This window comes from Sapajus apella, unplaced genomic scaffold, assembly GCF_009761245.1.
Source record: "Sapajus apella isolate SASKATOON/1434 unplaced genomic scaffold, GSC_monkey_1.0 scaffold15, whole genome shotgun sequence".
Classification (NCBI taxonomy): domain Eukaryota; kingdom Metazoa; phylum Chordata; class Mammalia; order Primates; family Cebidae; genus Sapajus; species Sapajus apella.
Genome location: NW_022436955.1, coordinates 27,573,826 through 27,589,133, shown reverse-complemented (window position 1 = coordinate 27,589,133; position 15,308 = coordinate 27,573,826). Strand labels below are relative to the sequence as shown.

At 55.2% G+C, this 15,308-nt stretch overlaps 2 protein-coding genes across 6 annotated transcripts in view; one reads left to right on the top strand and one right to left on the bottom strand.

The window, feature by feature from the left end:
* The first annotated feature begins 241 nt into the window (after window positions 1-241).
* On the top strand, window positions 242-9,705 carry TAF1C (TATA-box binding protein associated factor, RNA polymerase I subunit C). Of its 4 annotated transcripts, XM_032284556.1 has the most exons (16): window positions 256-401; window positions 758-875; window positions 2,610-2,819; window positions 3,888-3,969; window positions 4,137-4,234; window positions 4,306-4,395; window positions 4,489-4,562; window positions 5,194-5,432; window positions 5,574-5,690; window positions 5,769-5,886; window positions 5,970-6,041; window positions 6,180-6,315; window positions 6,432-6,575; window positions 7,269-7,443; window positions 7,530-7,667; window positions 7,769-9,704. In XM_032284556.1, the coding sequence occupies exons 3-16, from the start codon at window positions 2,682-2,684 to the stop codon at window positions 8,680-8,682; spliced, it is 2,535 nt and encodes an 844-aa protein (XP_032140447.1). In that variant the 5' UTR covers window positions 256-401; window positions 758-875; window positions 2,610-2,681; the 3' UTR covers window positions 8,683-9,704. The 4 variants fall into 4 exon arrangements, with proteins under 4 accessions (XP_032140449.1, XP_032140448.1, XP_032140447.1 ...); XM_032284558.1 differs by lacking the exon at window positions 758-875 and having other exon boundaries at window positions 242-401; window positions 4,311-4,395; XM_032284557.1 differs by lacking the exon at window positions 758-875 and having other exon boundaries at window positions 242-401.
* A 420-nt stretch (window positions 9,706-10,125) lies between these two features.
* The window catches only part of DNAAF1 (dynein axonemal assembly factor 1), a 31,510-nt gene continuing 26,327 nt past the window's right edge, over window positions 10,126-15,308 (bottom strand). For both annotated transcript variants that reach the window (XM_032284560.1, XM_032284562.1), the window contains 4 exons: window positions 13,408-13,517; window positions 12,659-12,718; window positions 11,118-11,484; window positions 10,126-10,264 (listed from right to left, as the gene is read on the bottom strand). In XM_032284560.1, coding sequence (XP_032140451.1) covers window positions 10,179-10,264; window positions 11,118-11,484; window positions 12,659-12,718; window positions 13,408-13,517 — 623 coding nt within the window. In that variant the 3' untranslated portion in view covers window positions 10,126-10,178. The remainder of the gene's footprint in view (window positions 10,265-11,117; window positions 11,485-12,658; window positions 12,719-13,407; window positions 13,518-15,308) is intronic.

Below are 15,308 nucleotides of genomic sequence, written 5' to 3'. Positions count from 1 at the left end.
CCTGGCTTTTGTAGGTGCTCCGTAATACTTCGTTAAATGATTAATTTAATATAACGCGGAGGAAATTGGTGAAGCAGATGTGGGATTCGAACCTATAATCACACAACCTCCACTACTGAGACTCCAGGGAGCTTTATTTCCGCCGCCCACGCGCCGCCTGAACGCCCCTTCCCTTGCCGCCCGGCGGGGCCCGCCAGGACCCTATCAGGCCAGGCTGGGAGGCGGGACTTCCTGCCTTCCCAGGAGGCACTTCCGGTCCAAACCGGAAGACCATGAGTGGCCGTGGCGGGGCTGAGTGCTGGATCTGTGGTTCTACCTGAGGTTTCCCTCGTGGTGTCGGGGTCTGGCGAGCTTCACGCCGCGGCCCATTTTCTTGAAGATCACGACCGGACCCGGGCCACGTAAGTGCATATGCCTCCTCCGCGCAGACTGGGCGTGTTCGGGAGGAGTGCACCCGCAGATGTAGGAGGGGAGAAATCCCCGAATCCCCCGTCCCCGCGGCATGAGGCTCACGTTTCGCCGTCCCCGGCCTGGCGTTAGCGCGGACCCGACGGAGTCCTGAAGCCTCGGAAGTCCAAAGGGTTCTGGAGAGCCTGCAGCGGAGGGCGGGAAGCCGGTCGGGGAAGTCGAGGCTGCCTTGTCCGAGGGCTTTTGTGGGGTCGTGTGCTCCACTAGCCACCTCCACCTGCGAAGGATCGTTTCAGGCTGTGCGGTTCCGAGGAAAAATACTTTTGTTTCTGTTTTATATTTGAGACAGAGTCTTGCTCAGTCACCTAGGCTGGAGTCCTGTGGCATGATCTTGGCTCACTGCAACCAGCGCTTCCCGGATTCGAGCGATTCTCGTTCTTCAGCCATCCGAGTAGCTGCGATTACAGGTGTGCGCCACCACGCCCGGCAAATTTTGTCATTTTTAGTAGAGACAGGATTTCACTATATTGGCCGGGCTGGTCTCAAACTCCTGGCCTCAGGTGATCCGCCCGCCTTGGCCTTCCTATGTGCTGGGATTACAAGCAGGAGCCACCGCACCTGGCCAAAGGAAAAAGGTTTTTGTTTAGTGAGATCCTAATGCTAGCCTTCGCCCTTCGGTGCATGGGAGAGCAGTGGTTCAGAGCTCTGCCTCTGAATCAGATGCGAATCTAGTCTTGGCTGTGGCAGCTTAAGAGCTCTTCTACTGAAGTTCTTGCAGAGCCTTAGTTTCTTGAACTCCGTGACAGGGATGGCGATAGAAGAGGAAATCGTTTAGCAGGTGCCTGGCAGATAGATGGCTGGCGCTTGGTCAATGAGCTCTGCTGTTATTTCTGCCCGTTATTTTTGCTAATTAAAAAGGCGGGGTAATATGGCTACTCAAACTTGCAGAGGACTGTGGGGTTTTGTGGGTTTTTTTTGGTTTTTTTTTTTTTTTGTTGCTGTTTTGTTTTGTTTTCAGATGGAGTCTTGCACTGTTTCCCAGGCTGGAGTGCAGTGGCACAATCTCGGCTCACTGCTAACCTCTGCCTCCCGGGTTCAAGCGATTCTCCTGCCTCAGCCTCCCGAGTAGGTGGGACTACAGGCACGTGCCCCTATGCCTGGCTGATTTTTTGTATTTTTAGTGGAGACAGGGTTTCACCTTGTTAGCCAGGGTAGTCTCGATCTCCTGACCTCGTGATCTGCCCACCTTGGCCTCCCAAAGTGCTGGGATTACATGTGTGAACAGCCGTGCCCAGCCCTGGACTGTGTACTTACCAAAGCCTTGTGATATAAAAAAAAAAAATTTTTTTTTTTATTTGAAGTTTTGCTCTGTTGCCAGGCTGAAGTGCAATGGCGCCATCTCGGCTCACTGCAGCCTCCGCCTCCCAGGCTCAAGTGATTCTTCTTTCTCAGCCTCACAGGTAGCTGGGATTATAGGCATGCACCATCACACTAGCTAATTTTCTATTTTTAGTACAGATGAGGTTTCTCCGTATTGGTGACGCTGGTCTCAAACTCCTGACCTCAGGTAATCCACTCACCTGCCTCAGCCTCCCAAAGTGCTGGGATTACCAGTGTGAGCCACTGCGCCCGGCCCCTTGTGATATAAATTTATTTTTATTCAACCCATAGTGCATTTTCTGTGGGAACATTACACTTGACAGTAGGAAGATGATGATAGATGCAGTCCCTGGCTGTGGAGTAACTGAAGCTTTATCTTGGAGTGTGTGTAGTCTAAATGTATGATGACGGTGCTTAGGAGCTGTGTGAGAGGCTGCCCCTCAGCAGTGATCTGGCTTCATCACCGCTCTCCACCTTGCTCACTCTGGCTGCCTCGTTGTTCCTCATACACTTCACTGCTCCAGGATTTTCACACTTGTTGATCGTTCTGCCTGGAACCCTCTCCCCAGTTGTGTACATGGCTCTGTCCCTCACTAGGTTCAGGCTGTGCTCAAATGCCACCTTCTCAACAAGGCTTTTCCTGGCTGTCTTTGCTGAAACAACACCCTGGGCCCGTTACCAGATCCAGTTCTCCTGGATGGGTGTCCAGCTTTAATACAGTTCCCATTACTGCTTGGCATTGAGCTACATATTCATTTGTGTTTTATTATCTGCTTCCTCAAAGAACATATGCTTCTCATAGTGCCCTTTTCACTCCTCAGGAACCCTGGCGCCCCTTACCAGCTTCCAGTCTCTCGAGGCGGCCAGCGTGCTGCTTGATCCTTGTTCCCAAGATGGACTTTCCCAGCTCCCTCCGCCCCACATTGTTTATGACCGGCCCCCTTGGTCTGAACGATGTCTCTGACCTGTCCTTCATGTGCAGCTGGCAAAACGCACTGACTCTGCCAGAGGCCCAGCCCCAGAACTTGAAGGTAAGGATGGAGGCAGGGGCCCAGGCAGCTCCAGGGTGCACCCCTTCCCTGGTTCCCCATCTAATATTCACCCCAGTTGACAAGGCCACAGAGTGGGGTGGCATTCTCACGAGTCTGCTGAGACACAGGCTGTGCCATCTTCTCGGGTATGTAGGCTACCCTGCCATCCCTAGACGGATGCCCCCACTGTGCCAGATTCCTTTTGAGGGCCTGGGAATGCTGCGTCAATCAGTCAGCTGACCTCCAGCTCCTGGAACAGAGAGCTAAGTTGAGCGAGAATAAACAAGTGAACTTCATCCAGTGGATAAGGTGTTTACAAAATGTGATCAGAGCTTGGAGTGAAACCGGAAGAATGCTGAAACAGCGTGGTGGGATTGGGAGAGGGAACGATAGACCTGCCAGGGTTTCTGGTGCCTCTGGAGGGACACTGGCTCTTTGCTTGGAATCCTCAGCCACCTGGTGTCCCCTTGGAGACATCCTGTCTAGAAATGGAGCCTGGCAGAGGCAAGCGGGTTAGCAAATAAAAAGAGAGAGTGGAGCCGCGATTTGGGGGATGGGAGTCAGGGATGGCCTCCTTACGAGGGAGGGTCTCACCTCAAATTGGGGCTTCTCTGGGAGTCTGGTTTGCTACCTTTTTTGTCTCCTGAGTATTTCAGCTGAAATGTCTCAGGCCAGCCCAGCAAAGGGAGGTGGAGCCACCTACGGGCTCCCAGAGTGACTGCAAGGTCTCCGGAATGGAAGTGAGGTTAAGTGGGATACCGACCAGCCACTGGTGGTGGGAGGGGCTTCCTTCTTTGAGAGCCAGCACAGGTGGAGGCTGGAAAGATGAGCTCTGAGGTGCGGCTACCTGGGTTCACCTCCAAGCTCTTCTCTTTACTGGCTCTGTCATCTAGGGCACGTGGCAGTGTGCCTCAGTTTCTTCATCAGTAAACGACCATGCCAGCCATCCCAACTTCGCAGCAGTGTTGTGAGGATTGGATGGGTTGATAAAAGATGAATGCCTGTGCAGAGCCCGGCCCAGGGAAGGTACTTATCGTGATACTGTCATTGTGATTGTCTTCCCTTCAGAATGGGGCACTGCATGTGACCAAGGACCTGCTGTGGGAGCCGGCGACCCCTGGGCCTCTCCCCATGCTGCCTCCCCTTGTCGGTAAGCGTCTTACTCCTCCGGGCTCACTCCACGCTGCTCCCCCTCCTGAGACCTTCCTCTCCCTGCTGAGCCTGTGCCCACTCAGGGCCCTTGGATACCTCCAGTTGCCCAGGCCATCTGGCTGTACTCCTGTGCCCTCCCCAGCCCTTTCCGTACCTCCTTCTCAGATCCCTGGGAACCTGGCCTGACTGCCCAGGACCTGCTTTTCCGAGGAGGGTACAGGTATCGGAGGCGACCCCGAGTCGTGCTGGATGTTACTGAGCAGGTGAGTGGGCCCATGGGGGATAGCGCTGCGTCATCTGGAAACTGCTTAGTGACCTGGCCTCCTCTCCCCAGATCAGCCGGTTCCTCTGGGATCATGGAGACGTAGCCTTTGCACCACTAGGGAAGCTGATGCTGGAGAATTTCAAGCTGGTGGGAACAGGGGTGAGTAGCCCGTGATGCCAGGGTAGGGCCTCCCTGCTCTCCTTCAGGGGTGAACTCGAGGCTGTGTGAGCTTGACGAGGCCTTTCCATGCAGAGCTGCACTAAGAAGACGACAGTGGTCAATGTGAAGAAGCTGCTCCAGGACCTCGGTGGACATCAGCCCTGGGGGCAAGTGGCTAATGAGAAAGGAGACGGCTAGGCCTAGCTGTTGGTGGGGATGTAGGAGCTTCTAGGATGCACATCCAGGTGTCCATCATACCCACTTCCCCTTGCCCCATGCTTTCTGAGCTGTACTTTGTTATATCAGACTTCCAACTGCAAGTCATCTCAGGGGAAAGCAGGTTTAAATTTGTGGACTTCAGGTATGGCTACATCCAGGCGTTCAAATAATAGTCATAGAGCTGTGTCTCTCTTTGCTCTCTCATCCACTTGCCTCTGCCTGCACAGTTCCTAGACAGGCCGTCTCTAGGTGGCAGCAAGATGGCTTATGATCTAAGGAAAGAGCCAGTGACCTTCCTGAGGCATCAGAAGTCCCAGAAAGGACTTTGGTTGGCTTGGCTTGGGTCTCACACCCATCTGTGAACCAGTCACTGTGGCAAGGGCAATGGAATGTTTTTGGTGGCCAGGTCTGGGCCATGTGATTGCTTCCAGGGCATGGGAACAGGATGGGGTGGTTTCTCAAAGGAAGAAATTCTAGGTAAATAAGAAATCTGTCCACTGCACTTGGCCTCCTTGGGATGGGACCTGTTCTCCCCTGAGTGCCGCTGATGACCCTCCTGATGTTCTTTGGTGTCGCCAGGTGTCCCTGGGCTTACCTCAGCAACCGACAGCGCCGCTTCTCCATCCTCGGGGGCCCCATCCTGGGCACGTCGGTGGCCAGCCACTTGGCAGAGCTGCTGCATGAGGAGCTGGTGCTGCGATGGGAGCAGCTGCTTCTGGATGAGGCCTGCACCGGGGGCGCGCTGGCCTGGGTGCCTGGAAGGACACCCCAGTTCGGGCAGCTGGTCTACCCCGCTGGAGGTGCCCTGGACAGGCTGCGTATCCTTTCTCGCATGACGAGATCCCAGCAGGCTCCCCTTTGATGGAGGAGGTGCTGTTGGCGTAGTTGAAAGAAGGGTAGGAATTTGGGGGATTTGCAGTGACCATAGCTTGTGCACTGATCCTTAGTGAGAGACCCAGATTTCCAAGAGGTCGTTCTGGCCCCAGGTGACAACCCCCAATTCCTTGGGAAACCTGGACGGATCCAGCTCCAGGGACCTGTCCGGCAGGTGGTGACTGGCACCGTCCAGGGAGAAAGTAAGGCCCTTACATACCTCCCTCCCTCACTGGCTGATCTGCTGTCTGGCCCTGACCCCTGACTCCATCCCTCCTCAGCTCTGCTTGCTGTCCGCTCTGACTACCACTGTGCCGTGTGGAAGTTCGGTAAACAGTGGCAGCCAGCCCTTCTGCAGGCAATGCAGGTGGACAAGGGGGCCACAGGGATCAGCCTCAGGTGAGGGGGGAGTCAGGCTGGTGAGGAGGAGGGGCTGGGGGAAGGGGTGCGAAGCTCGATGTTAATGCATTCCTGCCCTGCAGCCCTCACCTGCCGGGGGAGCTGGCCATCTGCAGCCGCTCAGGAGCCGTCTGCCTGTGGAGCCCTGAGAATGGGTATTGCCCCTTCCCGTGAAATCCTCCACCCTAACAGACTGAACTCCAGCCGGCCACTCCCCGTTCTGCATGTCGTGACCCTTGAACCCCTTCCACATCAGCCTGTCCCCCTGCCCATGGCTTGCCCGTTTCCCCAAGGCTGCAGCAAGTCTACAAGGACCCCGAGACCCTCGTGTTCCGGGACTCCTCTTCCTGGCGTTGGGCAGACTTCACCGCCCACCCTCGGGTGCTGACTGTGGGTGACCGCACTGGAGTGAAGATGATTGACACTCAGGTATGGGGTGGCGGCTGGAGACCTGCCGCGCCACAGAGCAGTGCGTGCCAGGCTGGCTGCAGGCCTGCGTCACAGGCCTGGGAGTGCGGAGAGGGCTGATCCTGTTTCTCTTCCAGGGCCCACCAGGCTGTGGTCTGTTGCTTTTTCGTGTGGGGGCAGAGGCTTCATGCCAGAAAGGGGAACGTGTCCTACTCACCCAATACCTGAGGCACTCCAGCCCTGAATGCCTCCCTCCCACTCTCCATCTCGTCTGTACCCAGGTAAGTGGCACCCACACCGCCCGGCCCTGCCTCTGCTCTGTCTCAGATGGTCACTAGAGGCTGCGGCTTACCAGCGGCTCTGCTGGGCCCAGACAACCACAGGGCAAACCAGACTCAATCCTGGATGAATCTATAGCCCAAATCCTCAGTTGGTTTCACAGCTGATGATAACTGGCAGGTGGGGAATAGTAGCACTTCCAGCTGCTGCTAGGGCTGGAGCAGGGGAGGCGGGGCTCAGGGCGGGGCCTCCGAGCCGAGCTGCACAGTTTCTGCCGTGCAGGAGGTGGGCGCTCTGAGGGAGCAGGTCTGCCTTCCACCCGCCTCCTTGGGACATTCGTAGACGTGCCTCAGGCACAGACTCTGGGGTCAGAAGAGTGTGGGGGTGGCTTTGGGAAGTCCAGGCGGGTTTCTGCTGGCAAGGCTCCCCCCACCTCTTTGGGCACCCCTTTCCCACTTGTTCTATCTGTCCACCCAGCTGTTGGTCAGACTTGGTGAAGGTGCCACCCACTCGGGAAGGGCCTCCTGTTCAGGGCTGGCAGGCACAGGCTGAGAGGCACTTGGAGGCCGATGGGAGTGTGCTGCCGCCCCTTGGGACTCCGCGCTCAGCAGGAGAGCCACGTGGGGCCTGGGAAAGGCCACTGCACAGCTCATCTCCCAGGTTCGGCCACATCCCCCTTCTTTCTTGGGCCCCAGTTCTCTCTCTACCTAGTGGACGAGCGCCTCCCCCTGGTGCCGATGCTGAAGTGGAACCACGGCCTTGCCTCCCCGATCCTGCTGGCCCAGCTGCTGCCTCCGCCCCAGCCTGGCTGTGTGCAGCCTCTGCTCCTGGGAGGCCAGGCCGGGCAGCTGCAGCTGCTGCACCTGACAGGTGAGGGTCCAGGCCGGGGTGGACGGCGTGTGGGAGATGGGACGGGCGGGGTCTGGTTGGGACCTCAGCTGTCTGTCCTTCCTCAGGAGAGGGGGTGTCGGCACCCCGCCTGGCAGGGCCCCCCCAGTCTCTTCCTTCCAGGACCGACTCTCTCCCTGCATTTCCTCTGCTGGAGCCTAAGATCCAGTGGCGGCTGCAGGAGCGTCTGAAAGCTCCGACCATAGGTGTGCTGGGGGAGGGGTGCGAGTTGGGTGGGGAGTGGGTTAATTGGAAAACACCCCCTGCCCCGCTAGCCCCTGCAGGTCATTGTCATGCCTGTCTTCAGGTCTGGCCACTGTTGTCCCGCCTTTGCCCTCGGCCTCCACACCAGGCCTGGTGGTCTTCCAGCTCTCCGTGGCGGGAGATGTCTTCTACCAGCAGCTCCGCCCCCAGGCCGACTCCAGCCCCCACAGAGATGCCCGGCCTCCCAGCGACACCAGACCTGACTGCCATGCCCCAACGGCTTCCTGGACCCCCCAGGACACTGCTGGCTGTAGCCAGTGGCTGAAGGCCCTGCTAAAGGTGCCGCCAGCTCCTCCTGTGTGGACAGCACCCACCTTCAACCACCACCACCTGTTGGGCAGCATAGAGCTGCAGAGGGAGGAAGGGGCGGTGCAGCAGCTGGGCGTGCTGCGAGAGGCCATGGCCCAAGGTCGGCTCCTGCTGCAGAGAGACTTGGGCTCCCTCCCCATGGCAGAGCCACCCCCTGCACCCGAGTCAGGCCCAGCAGATGAGCTCAGTGAGCGCCTGGGGGAAGCCTGGGCAGGCCGAGGGGCTGCCTGGTGGGAGAGGTGGCGGCAGGTCAGGACCTCAGGGCCCAAGAGACAGCCCAGGCGGCCCAAGCGCCGGACCCAGCTGTCAAGCACCTTTTCATTCAGTGGCCATGTGGACCCCTCAGATGGCACCAGCCCCCCTCACAGTCCTGAGGGGCCATCTGCTGGTGCTCTGCCTCGGTCCCCCATGACCTCGCCGTCCCAGGAGTTGACTCCAGATGCATGGGTCCAGGGCATCCCCTCAGAGCGGCGGCAGACCCTCCGTGACTACATGGCCAAGCTACCACTCCAAAGGGACACCCCAGGACATGCTGGCACACCCCCCTCCTCCCAGGCCTCCAGCACCCAGGCCACCCGCTCCCGCCAGCACACACCCATCCTCTCTGGCTCTCAGCCCCTCCGGAAAAAGCCTCGAATGGGCTTCTGAGGACACAGGGTGGGCTGCCTCCAAGCCCCAGGAGCCCTCATCCTTCTCCACAGTTGAAACTTGAGAAGCAGAGCTCAGCACCCCTGGAGGTGGCTGTGATGATAAGCCAAGCAATTTGGAGCCAAGGGATAGGGCAACAGAATGTAATAGTTTTTTCTATTTTATATATTCACCTGGAGATCATTCCAAAAGGCAGCTTCAGGAGGTGCTGGCGGGCCTGTGTTGCCGGGATTCCAGTCTGTGCTTGTAGGCAGGGCTCCGCTGCACTCCAGCAAGTGGCCTCAGACAGGTCCCTCCGTTCTTGTGCCTTCCGTCCTCCAGTGAAAAGGGGGCAGTAGTGCTGCCTCCTCCTTGTGTTTGGTGAGGCCCCTGCAGAGCTGCTGATGAGGCGGGCACAGTGGCCATCGGCAGCTGCCGTTTGGGGTGTTTCAGCCTCTCCCGAGATCGGATTTTTTGTACAGGGAGACACCTTGGATCCCGGTTCAGGGATTGAATAAACTTGTCAGCTGGACATGAATTGGAGTGGTCAGATGTTTTAGGCTGGACAGCGTCCCCACACAGTAACTGAGCTCATGCACAGATGGCTGATGTTCCTTCTCCCTCGGGACATGGGTCTGGCACCTGTGGGCTCTTGGTAATGCCCTCTGAGTGGAGGGTCACAGTCACGTCAGTTTGGGAGAATTCCTCGTTGTGCCTTATGGACTCCCCCCTTTCTTCGCTCTCTCCCCTTCTCATTTTGATGTCTAAAGTATCAAGTCCCTGTTCCTCTGAGTTTCTTTAGCTGCAGTGGAAGATTCTGCTTTCCTTTGGGGAAAATGCCCACTTCAGATTTTATAGGGACCTGGGTGTGTCTGATTACATTTCTGGTGACACAGAGAAAGGTCTTTGTCAGGGTGGCTGATGAAAGGAATTGCATGTGACTCTCACAAACAGGAGATAGTCCAATCATACATTGACTCGTGTGGGTGTTAAAATGTTTATCATGCCTAAAGGAGACATTTGTAATTACACCATTTGTGCTACGTATAACTAGGGGAACATATGCTTTCAGGATGGAACGAGCTACGGTCCCACGTGGACAGGGAAGGGCTGGGCTGGGCAACTCCAGCACATGTGGAAGGAAGGGTCACCTGTGCTTTCTCCCTGTCACTGTGACGTGAAGGACTGGGGGATGGCCTTGGGGTTCTGTCCAAATTCAGCATCCTCAGCTGGGTACAGTGGCTTATACTTTTAATCACAGCACTTTGGGAGGCTGAGGCAGGCAGATGACGTGAGGTCAGGAGTTTGAGACCAGCCTGCCCAACATGGTGAAACCCGTCTCTACAAAAATGCAAAAATTAGCCAGTGTCATGGTGGGTGTCTATAATCCCAGCTACTTCGGAGGCTGCGGCAAGAGAATTGCTTGCACCTGGGAGGCAGAGGTTTGCACTGAGCCAAGATTGAGCCACTACAATCTAGCCTGGGTGACAGTATGAGACTGCCTCAAACAAAACAAATTATTCAGCGTCCTCCAGGCCTGCCCTGACCCGAGGCTCCACAGGCTGCAGCTCAGACTGCACTTCTTTCTTTTCTGTGCTGGTTCCTAGAGTGAAAGAGAAGGCCACTCAGTGTTCCCGGGAGACGCACTCAGGCTGCTCCCCCGTTCCTGCCTGCAGCTCTGCCATCAGCCAGGCAGCTGTCTTCAGAAGGAAGTTCAGCCACCAGTGCATTATGGATGAGGGTAGAATGGTCTGGGCTCCACACAGCCTGATTCGGGGGTGCATCTGAAGGCAGGTACCGTATGAAAAAGCCCCAGCTTGCTTGTTTTAAGCACTAACCAGCTGCTCCCCAAAACCACATCTGCCAGGCGCACGGGCCAGCCTGTGGCATGAGGGGAGGCCCGGTTCATTCAGCATGTTTTTCTGCATCCTCCGCAGCCAGGCCTCTGGCCACCATCCCTGCCTGATGTCCCTTTGCCTTCCCTGCCTTGAAGGCAGCTAGGACTGGCCTGTGATTCACCAGGGCCAGGGTCACTGTGGAGCAGCCATGCCCTTGTGTGGCTATCACCTTGCCCCACGATCCCCAGCCATGGTGTCGGTGGTCCCCTCCAAAAGCCTGGTCGACAAAGGCCGAGGCCAGGGATGGTGAGGAGGGGGTGGAAATGCAGGGTCCTCAGGCCCCCCACCGCAGGAGATCTGCATGACCACAGGGGCCTCAGTTGCCCAAGAAGAGGCTGGCTTAGCATCTTTCTGGCCCAGGCTGGCTACTAGCAAGTGGCAGCTTTAGAGCCATGAACTTAGGACTGGGACCTTCAGAGGATCTGCGTGGTCTGTCCTGGTTGACCCCTCCAGGAACAGGACAGCTTGGGGTGAAGGCCGAGTGACTGCCCTGCCCCACCCATGGCAGGCTAGGGAGCCCACACCATCTCCACTGTGCTCTCTGCCCTGTGCTCTCACCTGGAGTAGAGGCTGCAAGGAAGTCGCTGTCCCTGTCTCCACTGGAAGTGAGGGGTGTAGCGTCTCTTTGGCAGGTTGGGGGCATCCATAGTTGGCCAGAGGGCTCTTGGTCACTGAGCTCCTGGATCAGGGGTCGTGGGGACTCGGTGTCTTGTTTTCGGATTTCCATGTCCCTCTTAGCTTCTTTTTTAAAGATGTCTGCGAAGGGCGCCCGAGCCTGCTTTGAGGTGTCTTTAGAGACTGCAAATATATTTGAGAGGGTGTCTACAGACAGGTTTTCCAGCATGGGGAGTGATGTGTAGTCCAGTTCAGGGTCACTGTCATCACTCAAGCTCGAGATGGCCTCAATCTTCGGAAAGCACATATTCTATTAACGGAAGAAAAGATGTGTTTGACGGTTTCTGTTTGACAGCGGACTCGCTCTACAACGCAGCATGCTGGCCCTGCTTTTTCATTCTAATGCCACAAACTATTCTGTTGCCACATCCAAGACAGGCCCAAGGGACACAGAACTCAAAGTCAGGCCTGGGGGTGGCTGCTCCCTGCCCACAGCTGATGTCTATGCCCCTCTCCAGCCTCTGCTCCCCCAACCCCCGGGTTTCCGCAGCACAACGCCCTCCTGGTGCCTGAGTGGATGCACCCCTCAGCCTTGGGCTCTGGTTTGCATGCCCCTGACCCCGGCTTCATTCAGACTTTAGGACTTAGCCCCTTGGACAGCAGCCCCCCCACCAACCCCACAGTAACTGTGTCTATTTTCTTTGACATTGAGCTCATGCACAGAGATGATGGCTGATGCTTCCTTCTCCCTCAGGGCATGAGGCTGGCACATACAGGCTCTTGGTAATGCCAGTATCACTTTCAGAGAATTCCCATTGTGCCTCACAGACTCACCCCTTTCTCTCCTCTCTCCTCATTTCCTTCCCTCTTCCTGTAGCTATATTCAGACAGACATTCATAGGATGGACATAGAAATACATCTTAAAGACAGAAAATCCTTTCAGGTAACTGTGCACTGTACTCAACTATTAAAAACCAGCAATATATTCCCAAGTGGTTAATCATAAAATCTTAAATCAACTAAAACAAATGGCAGCATTTCCTTCAGCAAGGTGGAAATGTGGGGGATGTGGGCCAGGCACGGTGGCTCACGCCTGTAATCCCAGCACTTTGGGAGACCAAGGCGGGTGGATCACTGGAGGTCAGGAGTTCGAGACCAGCCTGGCCAGCATAGTGAAACCCCATCTCTACTAAAAATGCAAAAATTAGCCAGGTGTGATGGCACAAGACTGTAATCCCAGCTACTCAGGAGGCTGAGGCATTGTTGCTTGAACCCGGGAGGCGGAGGCTGCCGTGAGCTGAGATCGCGCTGTTGCACTCCAGCCTGGGTGACGGAGCCAGATTCTGTCTCAAAAAGAAAGAAAATACAGGGGATGCAATGCTTTCTGCACAGGAGCATTTTACTTTCAAGTTTAGGAGAGAAACTGTAAACAACAAGAAGGGAGGTGGAATTAAGCTGACTGTGGAAGACGGTTACTTGATACCTTAGCCTGGTCTTGCAGAGATCTGCCTGCTTCCTCATCATCTTCCAAGTCAGGGAGGTCCTGAAAGAGCAAGTGAGCTGCACGTCATCAGGGAGGCCTTCAACATTCCATAGGCATGATAAAGGCAAACAGCACAGCCTCAGTTCCCAGTTACTGGAATCACTCAGGGGACTCCCCTGCCCATGCCCCTCCAAAGCAAACTCTAAGCATACACAAAGCAAGCGTTGCCACCTCAGGGGTCTGAATCTCATAAATGAAAGGGAACTTGGAAGGTGTGACAAGTTTAAAGAACTTCCACATCTTTTTTCTGCTTTTTTGTTAAAAGACACAGCCAGTTCATCTGGGGGAGGGGGGTTAACAGCACTCTGACGATACAATGTAACTCTCACCACAAATGTGGATAAGGCAACTAGACAGGACTGCTTCCCAGTATAGCTTCTTTGGCAAAAACGAATCAAGAGTTTGGTAGACATCGTTCAAGGGCAGCGCTGTGGACCAGGGCTCCCCAGACTTGAGCATCCCAGTGTACGAATCACCTGGGCAAAGCGTTACAGGTGGATTCTGATCAGCAGGCCTAGGGTGGGGCCTGGGATTCCAGATTGGTAACCAGCGCCCCAGCAATGCCAGGCCTGCCGGCCCAAGAACCTCACTTGGGGTATGGAGAGAGGGTCTCCAAGGTTTGCATCTGATTGCCGAATTTACTAACGGTAGAACTGATACTCATCCCTAAGGTTAAATACTTCACCTACATCAATGCGGAACATCTCCTTTGTCTCCAGTTTAACAGTTTCTACACCTTCCGTTCCCGTCCCGTTGAGTTCTGTAACAAACTCAGCGGCCACAGCCTGGTGAGTCAGGTCTAAGGAGCAACAAGAAGCCTTGGAGTTAGTTTAACACACAGCGGGCAGATGGACAAGCCCATGGTGAAGACGGACTCCCAGGCAGACGAAGGACAGAAACCCTCTTCAGGGCTCAAAGGCCAGCCCCTGTGACAGAAGCCACAGCTCAGGACAGGCTTCTGTTTGCTGGAAAAGAACAGAACGGCCGCCCCTTTCTGTAACCTGGAGTTGAATCCCAGGAGATGACGGGCACTGGCCAGGAGTCAAAGCAGCAGCCGCAGGAATCTTGGAAACAGCAGCTGACTGCAGGGTGACAAGCGATGCCAGCATGGGTGACTCGCTCAGAGACAGAGGGTCAGGCTTCACAGCCCACCACCAGCCTGTCCCTCAGTCATGGCATGCGCCCCTCCTGCTGCATGAGGTCAGGACGTGTGCAATTTCATAACTGCGAGATCACCTGAGGAATGTGGACTCTCCATGGGCCTCTTCTTCGTCCAGACCCCTACTTCTGCTTTTTATTTATTTTTATTTTTTTGAGACAGGGTCTCACTCTGTCACCCAGGCTGGAGTGACGTGTTGTGATCTCTGCTCACAGCAACCTCAAACTCCCAGGCCACCCCTCCCACTTCAGCCTCCCAAGTAGCTGGGACTACAAGTGCTCACCACCTAATTTACTGTCACCAGCTAATTTATTATGTTTTTGTAGAGGCTGGGGTGGGGGGTGGCGCAGCAAGGGGGGCTTCTCACTGAATTGGCCAGGCTGGTCTCGAACTCCTGGCCTCAAGCGATCTGCCCGCCTTGGCCTCCCACAGTGCTGGGATGACATTCGTGAGCTACTTCGCAGGGCCTGCCCTACTTTTCCCCCGGGGCTGTATCCTTGGGTCCTGTCTGGTCCCTCCATTGCTCTCATGGCTTCATTTATGTCAGAGAGGAATGGCCCACCTTTCATCGTTTAAACAGTTGCTGTTCAACCATGTCAGATACATACTGGATTTTGATGACTTAGTTAAAAAATATATAAAATATCTCACTGACAACTTTTATGTTGATTCCATGTTGACAGGATTATATTTTTTATATATTGGGTTTTTATACTGGGTTACGTAAAATATATCATTAATAGTTTTACTGTTTTATTTTACTTTTTTTTTTTTGAGACGGAGTCTCCCTCTGTTGCCCAGGCTGGAGTGCAGTGGCACGATCTCGGCTCACTGCAACCTCTGCCTCCCAGGTTCAGTTGATTCTCCTGCCTCAGCTTCTGGAATAGCTGGGACTACAGGCATGTGCTACTACGCGTGGCTCATTTTTGTATTTTTAGTGGAGACGGGGTTTCACTGTGTTGGCCAGGATAGTCTCAATCTCTTGACCCCGTGATCCACCTGCCTCGGCTTCCCAAAGTACTGGGATTACAGGGGTGAGCCACCGCACCTGGCCTACTTTTTTTTTATTTTTATTTTTTATTTTTTTTGAGGGAGGGTCTTACTCTGTTACCCAGACTGGAGTGCAGTGGTGCAATCTTGGCTCACTGCAGCCTCAACCTCTTGGGCTCAAGCAATCCTCCTGCCTCAGCCTCCCGAGTAGCTGGGACTACAGTGGCACACCACCATGTCCAGCTAATTTTTGTAGTTTTGGTGGAGACGAGGTCTCACTATGTTGTCAAGGCTGGTCTGGAACTCCTGGCCTCAATCAATCCTCCTGCCTTGGCCTCCCAAAGTTCTTACTTTTTTTAATGGAGCTACTAGAGAATCTAGCAGTGGTTCCTGTTCCACGTGTGTCGGGCAGCAGTGTTCACTACCTGTGTATGTTACCTC